Here is a 23,115-nt window from a genome sequence, read left to right as displayed (position 1 = left end):
TATACTTTACAGAAAGAAGACTACTGATAAGTGGTGCTGCTGTGGTTTCTGTTGCTGAAGCTGCAGTGCGCGAAAATTAGGCCATGAAAAAGTGTAAAGATGTTCGCTTAGATTTATACCGATTCCCAGGGGTAAGAAGACAACAGGACTGCAATTCTTATATCCTGGTGTAGGATACTCTATACTCCCTCCCACTCTCCCCACTCCCCACTCATCCTCAACTTCCTTATTTTTTATTTTTATTTTATTTTTTGAAAAACCAAAAATTAACTTCCACTTTTAAGAAATAGTTACCACTACCATATTCAGTTTAAGTGTTTTGTAGTGTTGCATTCACGATATGGCACTATTATATTCACTTTAATTTTAGTGAATATGACAATGTTGTATTATGAATATGTGCTTTATAGTGCGATATTCACAATATAACACTATTATATTCACTTTTAGTTTAGTGAATATGACACTGTACTTTGATGAATATGTATTATGTAGTGTGTTCATCTCATGCCTCTATTATATTCACTTTCAGTTTAGTGAATATGACTTTATTTGTTCAAATATATTGAACAATGACGATCTTGAACGTTTTATTCCATATCTAAACCGCATAATACAAAATGATTTAAAGGAATAAGAATAATTATGTGATATGATATGAATATGTCAATTACATGATGTGAATGTATGAGAAAAAATAAAATAAATAACAAAATATATCAAATATAATCTCTATTTGTAGAGAAATAAAAATTATGAATAATGATATATTTTTTATAATTTTATAATTTATTAAATTTAATATTTATTTATTATAAGAAAAATTTATATGGAGAGAGTACCATGCACCATACTCCTGGGTGCATGGTATAATTTACCACAGGACTGAGGTATGATCTCTTCTAACGTCTACAATTACTTCACATTCATGAAATCTTGTTCAGTTGTGCATTGCAGTATTGTGATTAGGGATGGCAGTGGGTCGGGGACCCGACCCAGACCCTGAGGGTCGGGTATGGGTCTCATTTTTTCAGACCCAATGGGTATCGGTCGGGTATGAGTCTTAAGAAAATATTTCGGGTCCGGGTCCGGGTCTAAGTTATGAGACCCATACCCGACCCTTGGACCCTTTATTAAAAAAAAAAAAAAAAAAATCAAAATCACAACTTTTCTGAATTCTTAGTGGCAGACCGTAGAAACCCAACTAAAGTCTCTTTCTCTTCCCTCATCCCATAAAGTGATAAAATTCAACCAAACTCTTCTGACAATACCACCACTCTACTACTGACACAAGAAAACCAACACCACCTGATACGCGACTGCCAACCACCTCTCTAATAGGCGGCGACCGACAACCACCATTAACGGCAGATTAATAAACTCATAATGTTAAAGTAGCATGAACTTTTTTTAATATTATAGACCTCATAGCTGTTAATCTTGTTACTAAAGTGGCCGAAACTCAGACCCGCAGGTAGACCCAAACCCTACCCTTACCCATAGGGTCCGGGTATGGGTCCTCAAATTTTAGACCCTTGCGGGTCTGGGTCGGGTACGGGTCCAAAGGGAAAATCTCGGGTCCGGGTCTAGGCGGACCCTACCCATTGCCATCCCTAATTGTGATTGTATTAACCTGGATACGCGCTTTGGTTCGTAAAATAGCAGAGCAATGCAATTACATTCTGATACAACCACAGTAAAAGAAAATAAACTGTCATTGAAAAAAAAAACAGGGATAACCTACATAGTCTAAAGATAAGAGTGAAGCAGAAGCGACGTTAAAGCTAGTTACAGGCTTATAGCAGCCACCATTTGTTTCAAGTGAGTATAAATATTCGAAACTAGAGTATATAATGGCATGTTTTCCTCCATGAAGGTTTAGCTTTGAACTACAAATAGTGATGTTGAACTCGACGCTTGAGAGATAAACTCGAGCTTAGCATCTACTGTACAAGCCTGCATAATAAGCTCATAGTTTAAACTCAATTTCAAGGAAAAACGATAAGTGAAAATAGTAGCATATAATACGATATTCAATTCGGCTATAATACGATATGTTTAGATGACGATGACATAATATTAACAACTATACAATGTCAAAGATTGAACATATCAATGTTTTTACCGTATTAAATTGATGGGTTGAGCATCTTGATTGTTCGTCATCAAGTTCAGAACTCAGAAGGGATCACCATAATAAACAGTTGAAAAATCGTTAAAGACGATAGACCGACGACGATTCGGAAAAGATCTGTCACGAAATAAAAAGCATATTAGCACAAAAGAAACGTCATATGAATATTGAGCTCGAAATCGAATCAATTCACATCCCTCAAAAAGCATGAAATTTATTCCATGCTTAAAAATACAAACGTACCGTCTCCAGATGCTTAACAAGACAAGGAATAGGGAGTCTTAGGTGTACCTTTGGAGTTGTTCATCAGTATAAACATCGGTGTTTTGGTCGAGCAATACAAGACTCTCGGTAAACGCAGCAAACTTTGTAGATGCATCTTGACGAAGACCAAGTTCAGGCAAATCCATAGTTACATATCGATGAATACAAAGTTTAACAGGTCGTTTCATCTTCGTCGTCATAAGATCACACAGAAGCAACTTTCTATTACTCACCCTAGCAAACCCAAAACTCTCACCATTCCTCCCTAAGTAATCAAGTGGACCTATATGAATACGATCATACAGAGCATCATTCAATATCAAACACCAACACTCTTCTTCTTTAACCCAAATTTGGCATTTCGCAGTGTTGCGTTCATTGTAGCAATGGGACACTGATAACTTAGTTTTATACTCAAGAAGACCGACTCCTATTAAACATGTACTTGAAAATATGTCAGGCAATTCTATCTTTTGAAACGTTTCTTCTACGACATCGAACAAAAGAACCCATACGCCAGCAGAAGACGAAGCAAGCAAATGGATAACCCCATTTATAAAGCAGTGTGAAGAATAGACCCTAGAAATCGAGTTATCAACTAAATAATCCGTGGGGATATTCCTCCATATCCGACCCCAAACCGAATAAACCTCAACCAAAGGATTGACCTCGTCATCAAAGCGACAAAAACTAATCTTAACAACCCTATGATCATTTTTTTTACTGTCATAACCGAACCCCAACACAGATGTTAGGTCATCTAAGTCAATGGTAGCGGCCATAGACGTAGGCAAGTTGATCATTTTTCGAACAAAGGAATTCCATAACATGATTTTGCTTCTTGGACCGAGATAACATCATCTGAAAGGCATAACAAGCCATTGATGGACCCCACAAAGAAAGAGCGGTGCTTGAAAGAGTCGTGCACTTCGAAGGGGCAAATTGAGGTGTGATTAAGTTGAAGGGGGATACGACCCAAGTCGAGAAAGAAACGATATTGCTCGCGTTGGGGGATTTTAGAGGACATCAGAATATTTCAGGTAGAAGGAGAAGTAATCGGTGCATTAAACAAGCATGTATGTGGTCCAATACATTGATCAACATACAGGGTATTTTGCTTCCCAATAACTGTGAAGAAAAACATAATTTTGTAGAGACTAATTAAAATGCTTCCAAAAAAAAAAATTAATAATGGTGACATCATAGAAATTAATTAAAATTAATTCATTTCAAGTTGAAGATGAGTAGATGTACATTTCGAGTGCATCATCTTCGTTAAATCGGTGGTGTCTTGATCGAGCAACACGAGACTATCAGTAAACGAAGCAAACTTAGATGATGCATCATAGGAGTAATGAAAACCAAGCTCAATAAATTGTCTCTTGCTAACATCATACAACACCATCACCCTATCACTTTTCCTATAAAACCCAAATAGCTTACCATCTTTGTCTAAGTACGCAACTTGACTTAATAGATAATGATCATCATCCACCGTAATATTCAATATCATACACCAACACGACTCTTCTTCTTCTTTAACCCAAATTTGACATTTCGCAAACGTGGACATGTGGCATTCAAAGTCCTCGCAATGCAACAGTGATAACTTAGTTTTGTACTCGAAAAGATCGGGTGTACCTGTACATGTCGTCAACATTTTTACTATCGCCTCAGGCAACTCCATCTTTTGAAAAGTTTCTTCAACCACATTGAACAAAAGAACCCATTTGGCAACATAATTAAAGGGTCCTGTCTCGAAAGCGAGCCAATGAATAACCCCGTTTAAGAAGCAATGGGAAAAGGAGACGCTACTAATCGAGTTATCAGCCAAATAATCCGCGGGGATAGTCTTCCATATCCGTTCCCAGACTGAATACACCTCAACCAACGGGTTGAACCCTTTATTATTATCGAAACGAGAATAACTAATTTTGACAACCCTATGGTCCTTTTTGTTATTGTCATAACCGAACCCCAACACCGATATTAAGCCACTGGTAGCAGGCAAAGACGACATAGGCAAGTTGATTATTTTCCGAAGAAAGGGATTCCATAACATAATTTATTTTGTAGGAAAGAAGTGAGGTTTATCCGAGAGACATAACAAGCCATGAACGGATCCCACAAAGAAAGACCCACGCTGCCTGATAGGCAAGTCATGTAGTTTGAAGGAGAAATTTGAGGTATGGCAAAGTTGAAACGGGATACGACCCTTAGTGTCGAGAAAGAAAAGGTATTGCTCGTGGTTTGGAACTTCACGAGACATTTTTTTTGCGGTAGACAAGGATGGTATTCGTGTTGTTTCGGGTATAATTGTTAAGGTGAGTAGTGATGAATGTTGAGGAAGTAATGAGAGAATGCCATGATTTGCAAACGCAACGACATTTGCCTAAGGTTTTGACGGGAAGATTCTTAAGGATTTCCAACCATACGTCTTGAGAGAAACATGGGTTTACGTCTGACATTTTTAATAGAAATTCTGAAATGTACGGAGTAAGATATAGAATGAGAGCATTAAGAGTATTTTAAGGTAGAAGAAGAAGGATATGGTGCATTAAACAAGCATGTATGTAGTTGTATCGTTTCAAGTGCAGGACTTTGTTATTTCCAATATGTGAGTTAACTTCGTATCAACATCCCCCTTAAACTAAAAGAATAAGAGATTTTTAAGTTTTCCCGCCTAAATGAAGTAGGCTATAAATGGGCTTTATAGCATCATATATACAACTGGGCCATCCTGATTAATTTTGACTTATGCTATAAATGGGTTTCATAATATCATATCTACAAGTGCACCATACTGATTAATTTCATACATAAATAATTCTATACCATTTAAAAAAGGGGATAATATTTTTTTTTAATTTGTATAGATATATTAATATGATATTCTTATTTTATTACATACATGAAATTGCACTAATTATATGTACAATGTGGTAGAAATATTTTTATTATTATTATTTTTAAAACTAAACATTACGGCCAAGAACATGTTTTTAGAAAACATTTTTTAATTAATTCTATTTTACTATCTTTTGATATAAACGTACAGGTTGAGAGTTTTCATAAATTGTTATTCCTTCTAAAAAGAAAAACTTATGACATATTTTTTCTTACCATTTAACTTAATATATATATCTTTGCTCCATACTATATGAAAACTTAAATTTTGGTTAATTTTTTTTAATTGTTTATATAACGGCTTTAGTAGATATAATGATATAATTAAAAACAATATTTTTTTAAAACAAAGTTAATAAAATAATTTCGGTTTCGACAATCTTATACGGAGTAAAAGTGTTGAACAATTTTTTTTCTAGCTCTTAATACAAAATATTATTAATAGTAAATTTTATAATTAAATTTCAAATGCAGTTAAATACTAATAGTATAATTGTTAAATTCTCTAATATCTCTATCTAAAAAACCGCGCATTTGCGCGGGATCTCTACTAGTTTCCAATAAGTAGTTGGGGCCGGGGTCCCGTAACTCTTTAAGCAAGGGAGGTGTACCATTTCATCTAGTAATTAGCATATTTATCGCTATAATAAAAGGGAAATTATAAATACAACCCACTGGGTTGTATTTAAACATTTAATACCCTTCTATATTTGGTATTAATTTAGAAATTAAAGAGTAAATTACACATAAATCAATGCAATTAATGCATATATTAGTCACTCCGCTTCCCTGGGAGCGACCCTTTCCTGTGTGAAGTTCTTGCCATCCGTGATGGGCTTGTACGTTCTAGTGTCCTTGTGAACAATGTCTTGATTGCGTCTGATTGTCTGGATGCCGTCAACTCTATTTTGCAGACTACTGCCCCTTGTGGTCCGTATACTAACATCATTCTTGAGTGTAGGACCCTCTTGCAGGACTCACCCCATTTGAAGCTGATTTTTGAGAAGAGGACGGCCAATCGTACGTGTGGCGGATGCTATTGCACATCACTCCGTCCATGATACTAGTTCTCTTTTAGGTTGTTTTGAGTGGGATCTTGCCCCTCCTTTTGTTGTTGAACTTTGTATTAGTGACTCTGTTTTGGCCTCTGTGCCTTTATCCCCCGACCCGCCCCCGTGATGTACTCTAAACTTTGGTTTCTTTAATACATGTTCCTTTCATCCAAAAAAAAAAAAAAACCTATTTATTTCCTGTTTTAGTTGCTTAAATACAATCCACTGGGTTGTATTTATAATAACCCATAATAAAATGAGGTGTATAATAAGTATAAAATATCGGAAATGTAATGTTTCGTCTCACTGATAAGTGGACATTGGTCATTGGGCAATTCTGACCACCCGATGATCACTCTTACGACAATCATAGCCGAACCCCACAACAGATAGTAAGCAGTCCTTAAATGTCATCACAGGAAGTTTAATGCATTTGTTAAGTATGGGATTCCATATAAGGATGCGAGTAAATGGATGTACATAAGCATCGTCAGAGAGGCACAATAAACCATAGACAGAGCCCAAGAGGTAGAAGGGAACTTATCATCGTGAATCACGAGAGGGCAAGTCGAGGTGTGAAAGCTACTATAGCTATTTCCCTTCCTTAATTGAGCTGAATCACGGAACAGAACACACTGCTCGTAACGTTGGTTTTCCGACATCTTTTTGTAGAGAATTAAGGAATTGGTGCCGTTTTGGGTGTAATGCTTAGAGTGTGCAGACATAAAAGAAGGAGAAACGATGAGTGAATGCCATGATTTTCAGACACAGCCATATTTGCCTAAGGTTTTTACTTGAAGAGCGGCGGGTAATGGTAAAAAGAAATATATCAAAATACTAAAAATTGAAACAATATATCGAATATTCAAATTACTTGACTATTCGATATCAAACTTACACTGGGTGTAGGAATATTTAATAGGCCACAACTTCTGCAATTATTCAAAACACAGAAGGATAAAAATTACTGGTTGATTTGATCAACCCGTGAACCAACTCAGATAAATCGCGATCAATCTCCATACCGAAGAAGCCTGCATGCATAGAATAACAGTACATGTTCTGACTTCTGATGTTCACTTAAGTTCAAGGTTACATAAATATGTCAAGCTACTTCATAAGTTCCAGTCGGCAGCATCACTTCAATCGTAAATAACTCACGGTGTTGAATAACATCCCTAAGAATATGACGGAAGGACCTGTATCGATATGTGGAGCATACATCAAACCCCGATTAGAGATTAATTAGAATAACAAGTTCAGACTTAAGCAGGATTATTAGCACAAATAAATTATGGGAAAAGGAATTTAAGGCCTTTAGCAATGATCGGCTTAATGCTTAAGGTAATATAGAGATCGAGAAGAGTTAGTCTTGTGTAAGACAATTTTATTTTAAAAACGGTTGCAAACATAAAAATACCCGTTTTACAATAAACTCGTGTAAAACCACCTTACACAAGTATTTGAATTGAGAAGAAATAAATAACTTAGATTGGTTCAACATACCATTTGAGATTAACAGTGTCATCGATATGATCGGGAATCTCTTGGTCAAGAAAGATGAGACTTTCAGAATAAGCACTAAAACTAGTCGAACGACTTGTACGAAAACCAAGCTCCTTAATATCACCAGTCCTTGTATCATAATACACAATAGCTCAGCTAGAATTTTTTTGATAAACCCCAGTAACTCACCATTCTTACCCAAATTGATACGGTTGACTATGCTAATGGGTAAGGGTCGAAGCTTCTTCGATGGTTCGTTTGCTTATTAACTTGCAGTGGACCATCGACAGTTAATGTGTGACAAGTTTGCAAATTATTATCTACAACTTTGTTATCTTAGCTAATAAAGGGAGTCGTAATGTATCTCTTTAGTTTCCTGTTTTAATGCTTCAATAAGTAGTCTTAGTTTAGCATTAGTAATGGTCCTTAATTAGCTAGTCTTTCATATTGCTTTTAGCTTCTAAACGTCTGTTATGCTTGGCTATTTATAGCCTTCTTGCTTTGGGTTGAATCAATTGAACAATCAGTAATCAAATAACAGAAACCTCAAAACTTGCTTGTTAGCAAATCATTTTGTTTTTATTCGAGTGCGTCTTGAATATAAACTCGATCGTAACTCAATAGGTCTTGAGTTCGTTCAGCATTGATAAGTTATAGGTCTAACTTGTCAAATATTGCTTCCGCAATTTTAAATTCGTATCATAAGTGGTATCAGAGCTTCGGCTCTTGATTTCCTATAATCTAGACGGTCCTAGGCGTATCAAAATCAATCTTTAGTTGAATTTCCGATTGCGATTGGAATTCAAAGGTTAAACTTGGGCAGGTCGTTCAAGGGTTAATCGGTTTTGATTACTCATCTTTAAGGAGAGAGCTAAAAAAAAAAAAAAAGTACTGTTCACATGAAAAGTACTGTTCATCCGGAAAAAAAAATGGAGTCTTTAAAAATTTTCAATCCAACAAAAGGTTTGTTCTTTTATAAAGAAATTCAAGAGGAGGTTGATTATTTCTTGAATCTGGATTTACCTTCGTTGTTTGATGATTATGATGACCCATTGTTGTCTAAGGGTGAAGAACACGCGGTTTATAATGGTGGTTTTTCCGTTGATTTCAATTTGCCTCCGAAATTTGACGAATATGGCGATGGAGATGCAATAGTTTTTGGTTGCGAAACATCGTGTTACTCTTTTGATGATGGCTATGAGTTCAGTCTGATTTCTAAGACCATCAACAGCACACTTGATTCTATTGAGTTTCACGATCAGTTCAATTGTAATTTGGTCGATCTTTCAAATGGAGAAGGGTGCTCCAACTATAAAGGATTCATCTCGTTTGTATTATTCGTTGGGTTCGGATTTCAAGGCATCGTGCAACTCACTTGATTTTATTTATAAATCCAGTATGGGATTCCTATAAGGATGCGAGTATTAGTATAAATAACAGCATCGTCAGAGAGGCACAACAAACCATATACACAGCCCAAGAGTTCGAAGCAAGGAAACATATTAAGGATACCATTGTAAACTGAGACAGGGCAAGTCGAAGTGTGAAGGCTACTATTTATTCCCTCCTTTAACTGATCTGAATCACGGAACAGAACACATTGCTCGTAACCTTGTTGGTTTTCCGACATCTTTTTGTAGAGAATTAAGGTATGGGCATCGTTTTGGGTGTAATGCTTGAGATGTGCGGCCATAAAAGAAGGGGATACAATAAGAGAATGCCATGATTTGCAAACACAACGACATTTGCCTAATAGTTTGACAGGGAGATTTTTAAGGATTTCGAACCATATGTCTTCTGAGAAACATGGGCTTAAATCCGACATTTTTATTTTGTTGATAGTACTGAAATGTTAAGATGTACGGAGTATTAAGTGAGTATTTAAGATAGAGATTAAGGTTTAGAGTGCAAAGCATTGTAATTTCCAACAACTGTGAAATAACTTCTATCAATATTTCCAAGTACTATGTGAACGAACGTTTCTATGTGTGAGGCAGGTTGAAAGTTGGTTGACAAATGAATTCCTAACTTCTCATCTTCACAAATTCTCAAATAATACGGTTTGATCGGTTAAAATCACAAATTCTCAAATAAGACAGTTTGACCGGTAAATTTACAAATTCTCAAATAGGTTATTCGTCACTTTTTTTTGCTATCATTGAGGCTGTTAAATGCCGTATTTGTCTTATATGGTAGTTTTTTTTTGAACGGAATGAACTTAGATTAACGAGCAAAGGGAGGGTTCAAGTACATCATGGGGGCGGGTCGGGGGGAGTGGCGTACTAGCCAAAACAAAGTCCAACGTACAAATGTCTAATACAAATAAAGGGGCATGCACCCAACTAAAAAACCCATTACAAGAGCTCGTATCCTTTATGGAGGATTTGGCAATTGTGTCCGCAACTCTATTTGTCGATCTCTTCTCAAAAATCATCTTCAAATGCGGCGAGTCCTCCAATGGTTCCCTACACTCGAGAATGATATTAGCATAAGGGCCACAAGGTGGGTCTCTCTTTAATATAGTATTCACAGCATTAACACAATCTGAGGCAATAACAACATTAAGATCAACTGAGCTAGCAAAATGTAGCCCTTCTCTATTGGCAAGTACCTCGCACATGAACGGGTTTGGGGCACTCAAGCGGAGAGACCAACCCTTAACCCAAGACCCAACACTATCCTTAGAAACACACCCCACACTAGCAAAGGAGGAAAAGGGGGAAAAGGCCGCATCAACATTAACTTTAAGCCAATTATGCGAGGGAAATGCCCAGCTAGCCGAGTAGCAAAAGGTAGACAGACGGTTATCGGGGGGGGGGGGCAGTTTACACACCGAGTGGCAGACGCCCAGGCAGCAGCTTGGGCAGAGACAGTGTCGCAAAAGCGGGTAATAAGCAGGGGCGGGGTATTGGAGAAAAGGTGGTCACATCGCCTCGTCCAAAGGCGCCAAATGATAAAGGTGAAGAGAGTAGTCCAAGAGGAATTAGAGGAAGTACAATTATCATGAATTCAAGGTTGGAGGTCGAGTGAGAAAAGGGACTGTTTAACATAAAATTTAGCCCATATATCGATAGCAGCACCACAATCACGAAGGATGTGAAGAGATGATTCAGGGAGGGAAGGGTTCAGACACCGAGTGCAACTAGGGGACGGGAGGATATGTCTTGTAAAGAGAGTGTGATTGTGAGGGAGTTTGTCCCACCACGAAAGCCAAATAAAGAGTTTGATTTTGGGCTGGGTGGGAAGGGCCCATAACCAGAACATGTCGACAGAAAAAGAGGGAGGGGAAGGGCACGACTCAAAGAAGGAGGAATAGGTAGATCCTAAGGAAAACTTATTCTTATGCGCTAGAGAGGAAGAGATAAGGTCGGGTCTAGTGGCTCTCGGGATGGGTATGGCAAGAATTAAGTCGATAACATAGGCAGGTAGGACAAAGTCGAGGGAACCAAGGGACCACGACCCATTGTGAATGATTGAACTCAACTTGTTGTTGTCAGAGCTGGATGTAAGGGGGCTTGAGATGACATGTCTCAAAGGCGGCCCAAGGTCGGACCAAGTGTCATTCCATACAGAAATGGAGGAGCCATCACCAATTGACCAGATAATGTGATGCTTCAGAGTAGTCGAGCCGATTCCCACATTCTTCCAATTGTGTAAGCCTGCATTGAAGGAGGTGGGAGTTTCCAACTAAGTTTCGTGGAGAGAGAATCATTAAGCGGGCGGGCGGCTCTAATTCCCAAGCCACCAGGGGCCGTAGGTTTGGTAACCATGTCCCAGTTAGTGAGATGGAGTTTGATGGAGTCTTATATGGTAGTTGATGTTATCCGTTTTTTTACCAACTTACACTTTTTTACCAATTTCATAAATTGATCAACTTCATCTTTGTTGTCACTAAAAATATATAATAAAGAAAGGGGGAACGATCATTGACGGACCTTTATGCAAATAATGTACGGCAAACAATGCAAAATCATTAGCGAAGCAAATTAAACTAACATCTACGTGTAGCATAAAGTGGTCTTAGTTCATCAGCAGTGAGATCGTCGATCTTCTGGTCGAGCAGTGCAAGACACTCCGAGTAAGCGCTAAACTTGGTAGATTCGCTTACTCGAAAACCAAGTTTCGTAATTTGCCTAGTTTTAGGATCGTAGGACACAAGTTGTCCATTGTTTTCCATATCCATCCCGATCAATACCTCGTTCGCTCCCAAGTATTCTATAGGTCAACCCATATGGCAATAGTCATGTAGATTAATGACACGCAAGATTTTGCACCACGAACCCTCGACATTGTCGTCTCGTTTCGCCCAGATATTACATTGAGCTAAAAATTCCATATTCCGGACTCTATAATCACAATGGGACACACATAACCTACCTCCGTACTCCAATATACCGAAATTACGTGAGCCAGTCTTTACGATTTCTTTAGGCAGTTCCATCTTTGCAAATCTTTCTTCCGCGACATCAAACAATAGCAAGCATTCAACAAGGGAAGGACCGATTCCCGTGTTTTTACTAAGAAGCAGCCAATGAATAACTCCTCTATGAAAACATTGTGAAGCGGAAACATTATTGATAATCGAGTTATTAACAAAATATTTAGCGGAAATTGTCCTCTATGTTTGTTCCTGAACCGAGTAAACCTCTACCAATGGCTTCTTTGTATCCGAATAACAAATTTTGACTACCCGATGATCATTCCTAAGACAATCATAGCCGAACCCCACAACCGAAAGGACCAGCAACTGCTCCAAGTGTTCAACGTCCTCCGATTCAATTCAATTAGCAAAGGTTCAATTAACCCACCACCGGTCGAAACCCGCATCTGCTCCGACGTACATCAACGTGGATGGCTCTGGAGGTGCAGTGGCTGTGTTTGGTGGTTGTGGCGGATGAAGTGGTGTTCGTTTGAGTGTTGTGTCGGAGTATTCCCAAAATTGCCGTAACGATTATGGCCGCACTGAGTAGATTATTGTCGACAAGGAATTGAAAAATTAACAGTACACAAAATTGAGCAAAGCAGTTTGATTCTAAATCAGTACAAGTGAAATTACAAGCTATTCGTAGGTATTGGTGGGATGGATTCAATTGATTAGGCGAATTCAATATCTAAACCTAATTGTAAAAAAAGCTTTCAAAAAATTAATTCAATCGATTAAAAGATATTTCGTAACATGTATCAATAATATTGTTGATAAGACGGATAAATTACATGTGATACGTGCGAATTACGATTCATAATCGTTGAATTAGTAACATCGATTAGGTTTTGGGAGAGAAAGAGGGAGAAAACTTTTTTAAATTTTTTTTAAAGATGAAGGGTAGTTACGGAATAATAGGGGTAAAGTGCGTGGGATATAGTAAACTCATGCGCGGGATTTTGCAATTACGGGATTGGGCAAGATGGACAAGATGGACATTACGAATCACAGGCTAAAACGTAGGATCCGTGGTTGTTGTTTAATAAATAGGATTGGGCAAGATGGACATTACGAATCTTCATGCTTCCTCCTGAGGGTATTACTAGATGCTTATTCCAATTTCCAAATACTATTAGGATGACAAATTATGTACATTATGTTAAGTATCCTAGTTTTGTTAAAGTTTCCGTTTCGTAGGAGAATTGTTTTATGGAAGTTGTAATAGTATAAATAGGAATAAAGTTAAGAGAACAAAGGAAATTGGATTTCTGGAAAATAAATTACTCCGTAACATATTAATTCCTCAAAATCTTTCTAAATCCCATATAAAGTGATACGACCGTTTAGGGTTTTTCCAACATAGAGTTTGCCTTTCTCACATATTTTCCTTTTGTTTTTCAGTGTCAAATAAGTTCATCAGTAGGAAAAGCACAAATAAAATGTCGGATGTAAATCCATATATCTCTCAAGACATATGGTTCGAAATATTCAAGGAACTTCCCGTGAAAATTTTAGGCAAATGTCGCTGTGTTTGCAAATCATGGCATTCTCTCATTGTTTCTCCTTCTTTTATGGCAGCGCACCTTAAGCATTACACTCAAAACGATGCCAAATCGGTAATTCTGTTCAAAAAAAATGTTAAGAATTCAAAATCTAAAGAAATTGAGCAAATTAGTCTCTTCCGTGATTTAGATATGTTGAAACAAGGTAATAGACTTCACACCTCAACTTGCCCTTTGATTGTACCTCGAATTTCTTTTGTTGGGTCCGTTAATGGTTTGGTGTGCATCTCCGATAGATATTATTGGGGCCCGAGGGACCATATTTTAATATGGAATCCCATAATTCAGAAATCCATTAAACTTCCGAACTCCACGTTTTGGGGCAGATATTGGGTGGTGGGGTTCGGCTATGATTGTCATACGAATGATTACCGGGTGATTAAAATTAGTTATATGGATGAAAACAGGTCATTTGTAGAGGTTTACTCGGTACAGGAACGAAGATGGAAGGCAATTTGCGCTAAATATTTAGTTGATAACTCGATCAAACATGTTTCCACTTCACACTGTTTTTGTAATGGAGTTATTCATTGGCAAATTCTTGATGAAAAAGTGGGGATGAGTTCTTCTAGTCGCGTATGCTTGCTTTTGTTTAATGTCACGGAAGAAAGGTTTGCAAAGACGGAACTGCCTGAAGAAATTGAAAAGAGTGACTCAACTGATTTTGGTATATTTGAGTACCACTGTATGTTAGCAGTCTCTCTTTGCGACAACATGTTCGATATGGATACTTCAACTAATTGTCAAATATGGGTGAAACGAGACTACAACGTTGAGAGTTCATGGTGCAGAATCTTGAATGTTTGTATGTACTACGGCTATAGTCATAGCGGGCCGGTAGAGTACTTGGGACCGAACAAGGAATTGTTAGGATTCGCTAAGGAAAGCACTGGACAGATGGTGTCCTATGATCCTGAGACATACCAAATTACAGAATTTGGTCTTCGTGTAAGTGAATCAACCAAGTTCAGCGCTTATTCAGAGAGTCTTGTATTCCTCGACCAAAAGATTGAAGATTTCACTGCCGCTTAACTCAAAAGGTATATCCAAAATCATCTAATCAAAGTTTCGCTATTACTTAATTATGCATATTTTGAGCATCAAATTTTTGTATTTCGATTCTTAGAAACTCCTGAATTTGCTAATCAACGACCCTGTAGATTCGCTGAGGTTGAAATCGTCTCCTCGTACCTTATTTTCATTGAACCGTGAGAATATATATGAAACGAGTCTTTGCACTGCTTTTCATTAAGATGTGAAATTTTGACAGCAAAAACTATAATTCTTGTTAGTTATTGGGAAATTTTTTTGTATATCTCTGTGTTATTTGTTGTAATGCCCTTATCTCTACTGCGAAATTTCTCGTGAAGTTCCAGACCGTGAGCAGTACCTTCTGTATTTCGAATCCAGGTTTTATCCCGTATTGAGTAATATCACACTTCAATTTTCCCCTTCAAATCGCATTTCCCTTTCAAGCCTTGTTCTTACTTTGTGGGGTCCATCCATGGCTTGTTGTGCCTATAATAGTAAACGAAATGATCATAGGGTGGTTAAGATCAGTTATAAATCCTACGGATTATTTAGTTGATAATTGGATTCATTGCTTTATAGATGGGGTTATTCACTGGCTCCGAGAGGCAATTCTAGGATTCAGTGGACGGGGTGCGGAAAATTAACGAAATTACGGAAGTTGCGGAAATATGTTTATATAATGAGAAATCTGGTTCTAACGTAATAATTTCTTGTGTGATTGGGAAAATATACACAACACAAATGGTTAAAAAACATTGAATAGAAAAACCCATGACCTTGAACAAGAAAAAACTACACACAACCACTATACCAACATAATTAATATGTCTCTTAATTACACAAAATTATACTTATTTTTTAACAAAGACGAGACACATTCTTATTCTATAAACGGTGCGGTGGGTGCGGGTGCATCCCTGCACCCCCTCCATAATCGCCACTGCTGGCTCGTGCGTTCGGAAGACGAGACACATTCTTATTCTATAAACGATAGAATTTGTTCGCTTCGTCAAACGGATTCTTTTATTCGATGTGGTCGAAGAAATTTTTCAAGCGATAGAATTGCCCGAGGCAATTGTAGACTTGCGGTTAGGTAACTTCGGCGTTTGTGAGTATAAATCTAAGTTATCAATTTATCATTGTCCTGGTACGGATGACATTATACATTCTGATGTGATTTATCGAATTTGGGTTAAAGACCACGAATCTTGGTGCAATATTTTCGAATTTTTTTCTAAAATAGGGTTGAAAATCAAAGAAATTATCAAAATGTGTTCAGTTTCAAAGTAATTACCCAAAATGGGTCCACGTCAGCACCGAAGCTAGCTTCGGATTCAAGTCGCTCTCCCCGTAAGCGACTACATCCCGGGCAACAAGTTAATATTATTGATTTTTAGGCTTGGAGGTTTTTGGCCCAAATCGCTGTGCCAGTAGGCGACTTGCGGTGAAGTCGCTCACCCATTGAGCGACTATAATAATTGTGGGAAAAAAAAAGAGATTAATGTATGTAAGGAGAATCGATCCCACGTCCACCACAATAAATGCCATACTTCTTAACCAATGCAGGAAGTTTGCTATGATGCTTATTTACGCGCTTAAACATTTATATCATATAATTAATACAGTAGTTATATTTTTGGAAACAATGTATACAAATATATATACATATATTTGATCACAGATATACAGAAACGTTCTGTTGCTTTACTGGAGGAGAGGCAAGTGATGGTGGTCTTCGTGTGATCTGGGTTCGATTCCGCGAAAGTTCATTTTGTTTTTGTAATTTTTTCCTGAAGTCGCTGCCTGCCCCAGCGACTTGACTTCTAGTCGCCGGCCCACCGAGCGACTTGGGCTAAAATCGTTGGCTCTTAAAAGCAACTTTATTTTCATGTCATCCCGGATGTAATCGCTTAGGGGGAGAGCGACTTGAATCCGAAGCTAGCTTTGGGCTGACGTGGACCCATTTTAGGTAATTACTTTGAAACTCAACCCATTTTGATAATTTTTTTGGTTTTCAACCCCATTTTAGAAAAAAATTCAATATTTTCTTATATGAAAAAGTTGATCATCGTTTAATTATCATTGTGTTCCGGTCATCTAATAACATCTAGACTGTGACGATGACATAAATCATATTCCGTACATTATAAGACATACAAATGAACCGTCTTGTGAAACCGCCTTACACAATATTTAAATAAATTAATTTTCTCATCAGAACCTTTCATTTTCAATGTCAACCACCTCTGCTCATAGAGAGTAACGAAAAGTCCACATACTTCTTGGAAATATTGATATGAAGTTACTCCATAAATATTGGAAACGACAATGCTCTGCAGTTCAAACGACAAGACCATATACATGCTTAGTTCTTTAATTCATGCACCAACTCCTGCTTCTACCTTAAATAACTCATGTGCCAAGTATGGGGATCAGGAGGCGTTGGGTACTGGTTTCGGGTTTGGTTTTACCAATTTCAGTTCAAATGCCCAAAGACTACAAGCTTCTTTGAATTCTGGCCAAGGGTTTGTTGGATTAGTTCAGCTAGTCACGAACACAATTGATGCTCTCGAATTTCAGATTTATTTGGCTGTTATTCAGGTGCTACGAAATGCAATCGGTCCTAGTGAACTTGGATGTTGTTGCTTGGGTGATCTGCAAGGAAAAACCGAAGCTGTAACGTTCAGGAATTCGGTTTGGTCGCAAGGCCAGGTCATCAAACAAGAAGGACAGCCTGGTTGTTCTTGGTGCGAAGTTTAAATGAAGAGGGGTTGGGAATCGAACATGAAGAACGAGCTTATAGTGTGTGTTGAAGATGACGAACTAACAATTCTAGTTCATTGTTAATGCTCAACATCGTTGTATTCTTGCAGCACGTGTTTGATCCTAGAATACTGAGACTAGTTTCTGGTTTTGAAGCATCATGTTACTTACTTAAGGATGGGTCTAAATTCAATCTAATTACTGAGCCGAGGAGATGCATAATTGATCCTTTGATGTTGCAAAATCAGACTGATTGTTGCTTGGTTGTTCTTCAAGCGAAGATGCTGCAACATTCAGGAATTCATCTTATTTGACTTGCTTGTTTGTTAATGAGTTCGAATTCGTTGTTAAACTAAGCGAGAATGCAGCAACTAAGAAGGGTTCCTCTTGTTTGCGCCATTTGTTGAATTCTGAATTCTAGTTTGATTGTGTCCATAAATTCAGTCTGCAATATGAGCTAAGTTTGGAGTTGAAAGATCAGAAAGATTCATTTGAGTATGGTTATGGGTTCAAATTGTTTTCTAAACTAAACCAGTGCATGCTTGCTCTTTTTGAGTTGCAAGGTCAGTCACGTTATTATTTGTCTGATTGTCAAGTAAAGAGTTGTGCTGCAACCAGGGGCGGAACCAGAATTGAAATTTATCTAGGGCTATATTTATAGACAATTGAAACGTGTTGGTTAAAAAAAAAAATCAAACCGTTAGTACTTGGTAGCTCCATGTATGCGTTTCCGGGTTTCGGGGACACTCGAAAAGTGAGAGTTTTTCATTTATTGTGTCAAATTTTAGGCTAAATAAAATAAAATCTTTAGTTTTCTATGCAAAAATCGCCTTACTATTTTGGTTGGAATCCCAAATAAGAAATTTACGGATCCACTACTTACTGTGACCTAATTACGGATCGTATACAATTTTTTTTATTAATCAAATACTTTATAATGATAACAATATAACATACTCAAGATTTAAATATATGTTATACCATGGTATAATATTCATAAGAAATTGTTCCATAAAATTGGAATTTTGTAAGACAAATAAAATGAATTTTAAAAATTAGGGAAGGCTTTCATGGGGATTTGGGAATTGTATTAAATGATGGTATTTAAAAATAAAATAAAAGGAACAAAACTTACATCAACGGGAGTCGAACCCATGTCTCTTTGCTTAATAGTTAGACTTACTACCAACTCTGGTACATTTTAGTTAAGCATTCTAAGAGAACTGAATTTTATTTATCTTTCATCTAGGGCTATAGCCCTAGTAAAAAATGGCTAAATCCGCCCCTGGCTGCAACCGTCTAAAGATATGCGAGTTCGATTTACTTGATCGTCAAGAAGGATCGTGTTGGCCTACCTAGAGTTGCGCACGGAGGGTGGAGAGGAGGAAGGCACAAACAATTATGGGACAAGCTGGTTTGGCACAAGGGTGTTCTACATATAAGAGAAGGAAACAAGAAAGAGATAGGAGTTGAAGAGGTTGTGAGCATAGACTCAAAGTGTGTATATGAAATCGTCATTTTAGTCGCTCTATTACTTATAGTATTTATTCTTGATCCAGGTGGGACTTATACAACCAGAATTGAAGTCAATTCCTTTCAAAAGGAGAGAGAATGATACGGGTGATGATATTGATGAACGGGTGACGTTGTGCATGGTTCGTTTGATGGCAATTAATTGGCAATCAAGTCAAGTATTGAAGACGTTGCTTGGCTGGTTCATTTTCTTGGTTAATTATTAGATTTCTATGGAATAAAGTAGTTTAATTGGAGACTTTTTATTGCCTAAAGTTTCTGTTACAATTGGTAGGACTTCCTAGATTAATTGCTTTCTTTATTTTGGCTTTATAAGGCCTTGCTGGGTTGTAAAAAGAATTCATTCAGAAATCATAATCAAAAACACAACTTGCTTGCTTAGCATTTTTCCGTTATTTATTCAAACACGTCTTTGAATATTAACTTTGTTCGATCTCAATAGGTCTTGAGTTCGTTCTCCATTGATGAATTATAGGTCTAATTCGTCAAATATCGCTTTCGCATTTTAAATTCATATCATAAGTGGTTGTTAGAATTCATTAATCTCATTAATTTACATATTCATATATGAAATGATTTATTTAGTCATAAAATAAAAGCTAGATCTTATGCATTCAAACTTAAAACATATTAGAGAAGAAATCACGACTTCTTACATTTGTGTTTCGGATTTTTGGGCACCAACAAGATCTCCTTCTTGTTAGTTCTTGAGCTTTCCAATAATGGATGAACAAGATTCAAGTTTAGAATCTCTCCCAAGGAATTATACCCAAAGAAACCTCTTAATAACTAATATTATTTTGTACTAAAAATAATACAAGTCTTACTATAAAATTGACACAAAAATATTTTGTATTTCCTCTTGAATATTTCGGTCAAGAGAGGAGCTTTGTTAGGTTTTTCTTTTTCTAAAATGTTTCATATTGTAGAGAGAATATTTTTCTTACACTAGAGAAAAATTAGAAAAGGTAGAGAATGAATATGGAGGAATCCATATTGGTGCCTCTTCATCAAAACCGGTGGGGGTGTCTATTGGGGAGCCAATGCATGAATCCAACTTTCGTCCCAAGAAGTGTAGGCTTGCATGGCTACATATAGGTAGGTTATCATTGTGTTTTCTCTTATTAAAATAATCAACACAATTTATCCACTAATACCCTCTAATTTTCGGCACATATATAAAATGGGAGGTCCATTTTATTTTGTCATTTGTCAATTGTAACATATGTGACATGTTACTTGACATATGAAATTGTAATGTATTTTTAACATATTAAAAATCAATATACTCATAAAATATGTCATATACAAAATCGACTAGTAATTCGTAATTACTTGTACCAAAACGGTTTATCAAATTATAAATTACAACGTCTTGTATTTATAATAAATTATTCATTCAATTTCAATTGTTTCGTAAACAATAATTTTATCCAAGTAATAAAACAATTCGATTACTTAGACCGTATCTAATTTAATCGAATTATAATAAGACACGTTAATCTTACTCACAAAATTATCCGTAAATTTTAAGCAATTTAATTAACTCGTATCGGGATACGATTAATTAAATAATCAATTAAGAGTATTTCCCTATAGGTATGACCTAAGGGGATCAACTGATCATTACCGTCGCACGACAATAATGTCAAACTCTAGTCAGCCAATCACTACCGATATGTGAGGACCAGTTGACTGTAAAATATTACATCCCACACGTATTCTTAAAATGAGATTTAAACATGTGATCATCATGATCGCAGTTGTGATCGCATTATTGTCGGAGGACACCTATTCCAACAATCTCCCACTTGTCCTCGACAAGTGTGCGTCACCAATTCTCTTGTCCTATTACTATCTCCCACTCAATGCAAGGTGTCTTTCAGGTCGTACTTGCAAGTGATCATATCGAGTGTGGTTTCCTCGATCTGGAGAATAACTGATTGACCGGAACTATCTACCATAGATACCTTCCGAGCGTGGCCACGCATTTCCAGTTCATTACTCCTCGAATGACCCTGAGATTTTGTTTTAACCCTGACAAGGGGGAGGACAATTCCTATCACACTATTCCCTTCGACTAGCCACAGCCATCATAACCCAAAATATGCCCATTTGACCCCATTTACGAAGGTCGTAGTAACATAAATCAAAGTTAATCTGAAACTATGCCACCTTAGGCGAACAATCTTTAGTCAAAAGAATCGACTCATTAGAATACTATAGTAGCTCTCGCCACGACCAGGCTATATAAATTTGCCAGAACTCTATAAGCGGTCATAAGGCTCGACAAAGAGTTCCTAATAGTCTGCCTATGTGATCGACTAGTCATCTCACATGACTCTATGACACTTGAACTTGCCATCAATCGCATCACACTCTAGTCACTTCGAGACGTCACCTCATACAAGTGACTATGGGCGAATACCATGTTAATCCGGGTTCACTTTAACGGGGTTCAATATTGTCTCCACAACCCGTTTGGATGTAACAAAGTATAAAAGGAGTTTTCAGATTTAAAAAAAAAACTCGAACGACAAATGTGATTATCACATATGAATAGTCAATACTTGATTACTACTTCATATTTTTATAATCCATTTTCATCTTATATGTAGTTGTTCATCTCAATGCAATTGAAATGACATATGACATGACTCATCATGTTAAGCCCATGAGAAAGCTTTGGTTAGTAGGTTTTATCAACTTCTTGTACCTAACTCAACCTTACTACATACTCGTTTTCCTTTGTAATGTATACATTTGCATTACAAAACTTTCTGAGTACGTGTCTAGATCCAATCTAGACATAAGCTCTCTAGCCTTAGAATAGCTCCCACTGTTTTCACAGTGTGCGGGATCCATCCTCTCGCACATCTCATGATTGCAAGTGTACTCAATTTCCGTTGTAAGCATCTCTCATTGTTCTTTATTGCCTAGAACGATTCTAACAAATCCATTTCTTAAATAACATAGCCACAATGGTTCCTTAACCATCTTTAGGTGTTTTGAATACGGTTTTTGTCCGAAACCTTATACAATCTCAACAGTCATTAGTGTAAGCCCTTACACAAATTTGTGAATTACATCAAAAACACTTAACTTTACACCCTTAATGCTTCTACAAGCACTTAAGGATAATCTATATGGCTATTTGGTAATTATTACTTAAATTAGATTTTGAAACAATTCATCATACTCAAAGTATATGAAGTGTTATACATCATTACTCATTTAATTGATCCGGCAGCGGAAGCAAATGGAATCAATCAAATATGTTCAACTTGATTGAACTAGTCATGAATCTTATCAACATAAGACTTCTTATTTGACGCTAATATCATGTGGATTTATCTCCATAAATCTGGATATTAAAGATGTATTATATATCTCAAAAGTCTTAAATCATTCTCAATGATCAATATGTCATCCACATATAAGACTAATTAAAATTTCCGTAACTCCCACTAAACTCCATGTATTAACACAACTTCTCAACCTATTGAGAAAAGTTTTATAATATGATCACAACATTGATTCCAACTCTTGATGTCCTACTTAAGACCCTCTCTCAAGTTTCACATTATTTTAGGATTGCAAGAATCTACAAAACTCAAAACATGTATTGAATACATTCCTTCTAATTGAAGAAGTGGGTTTCAGATTCACCCGTTATATGTATATCATCATAATGAAACATAATTCCTAAGAAGATCCAAATATACTTAAGCATTTCAACTAGTGCAAAACCCTTTTCTACCAATCAAGCTTTGATATCTAACAATTCACTTAGAATTTAATTCGGATTTTCATGGCTCTAAGCCTTGTATTGAGTTGTGACTTAAACACTCTCATGTAAGTCATATGTTCATTACTTTCCAGAAGTAATAAACTTGAATCAAACAATTTCTTTGTAAGTTGCAAGCTCTTTACTTTCTA

General features: G+C 36.8%; 2 protein-coding genes across 2 annotated transcripts; both read right to left on the bottom strand.

Annotated features, from left to right (window-relative positions):
* Positions 1–2,415: 2,415 nt before the first annotated feature.
* On the bottom strand, positions 2,416–3,180 carry LOC141636080 (F-box/kelch-repeat protein At3g23880-like). Its single transcript, XM_074446733.1, has one exon. The coding sequence runs from the start codon at positions 3,178–3,180 to the stop codon at positions 2,416–2,418; it is 765 nt and encodes a 254-aa protein (XP_074302834.1).
* Positions 3,181–3,617: 437 nt separating this feature from the next.
* Positions 3,618–4,418, bottom strand: LOC141636064 (uncharacterized). The gene has a single exon (XM_074446732.1). The coding sequence runs from the start codon at positions 4,416–4,418 to the stop codon at positions 3,618–3,620; it is 801 nt and encodes a 266-aa protein (XP_074302833.1).
* Positions 4,419–23,115: the final 18,697 nt, after the last annotated feature.

This window comes from Silene latifolia, chromosome 2, assembly GCF_048544455.1.
Source record: "Silene latifolia isolate original U9 population chromosome 2, ASM4854445v1, whole genome shotgun sequence".
Lineage (NCBI taxonomy): Eukaryota > Viridiplantae > Streptophyta > Magnoliopsida > Caryophyllales > Caryophyllaceae > Silene > Silene latifolia.
Note: the sequence above shows the minus strand (reverse complement) of the source record. Positions and strands in the feature narration are given on the sequence as shown.

Bases quoted from the DNA above. Each gene is read 5' to 3' on its own strand.
- LOC141636080 (XM_074446733.1), bottom strand. From the start codon at position 3,180: ATGGCCGCTACCATTGACTTAGATGACCTAACATCTGTGTTGGGGTTC.
- LOC141636064 (XM_074446732.1), bottom strand. From the start codon at position 4,418: ATGTCGTCTTTGCCTGCTACCAGTGGCTTAATATCGGTGTTGGGGTTC.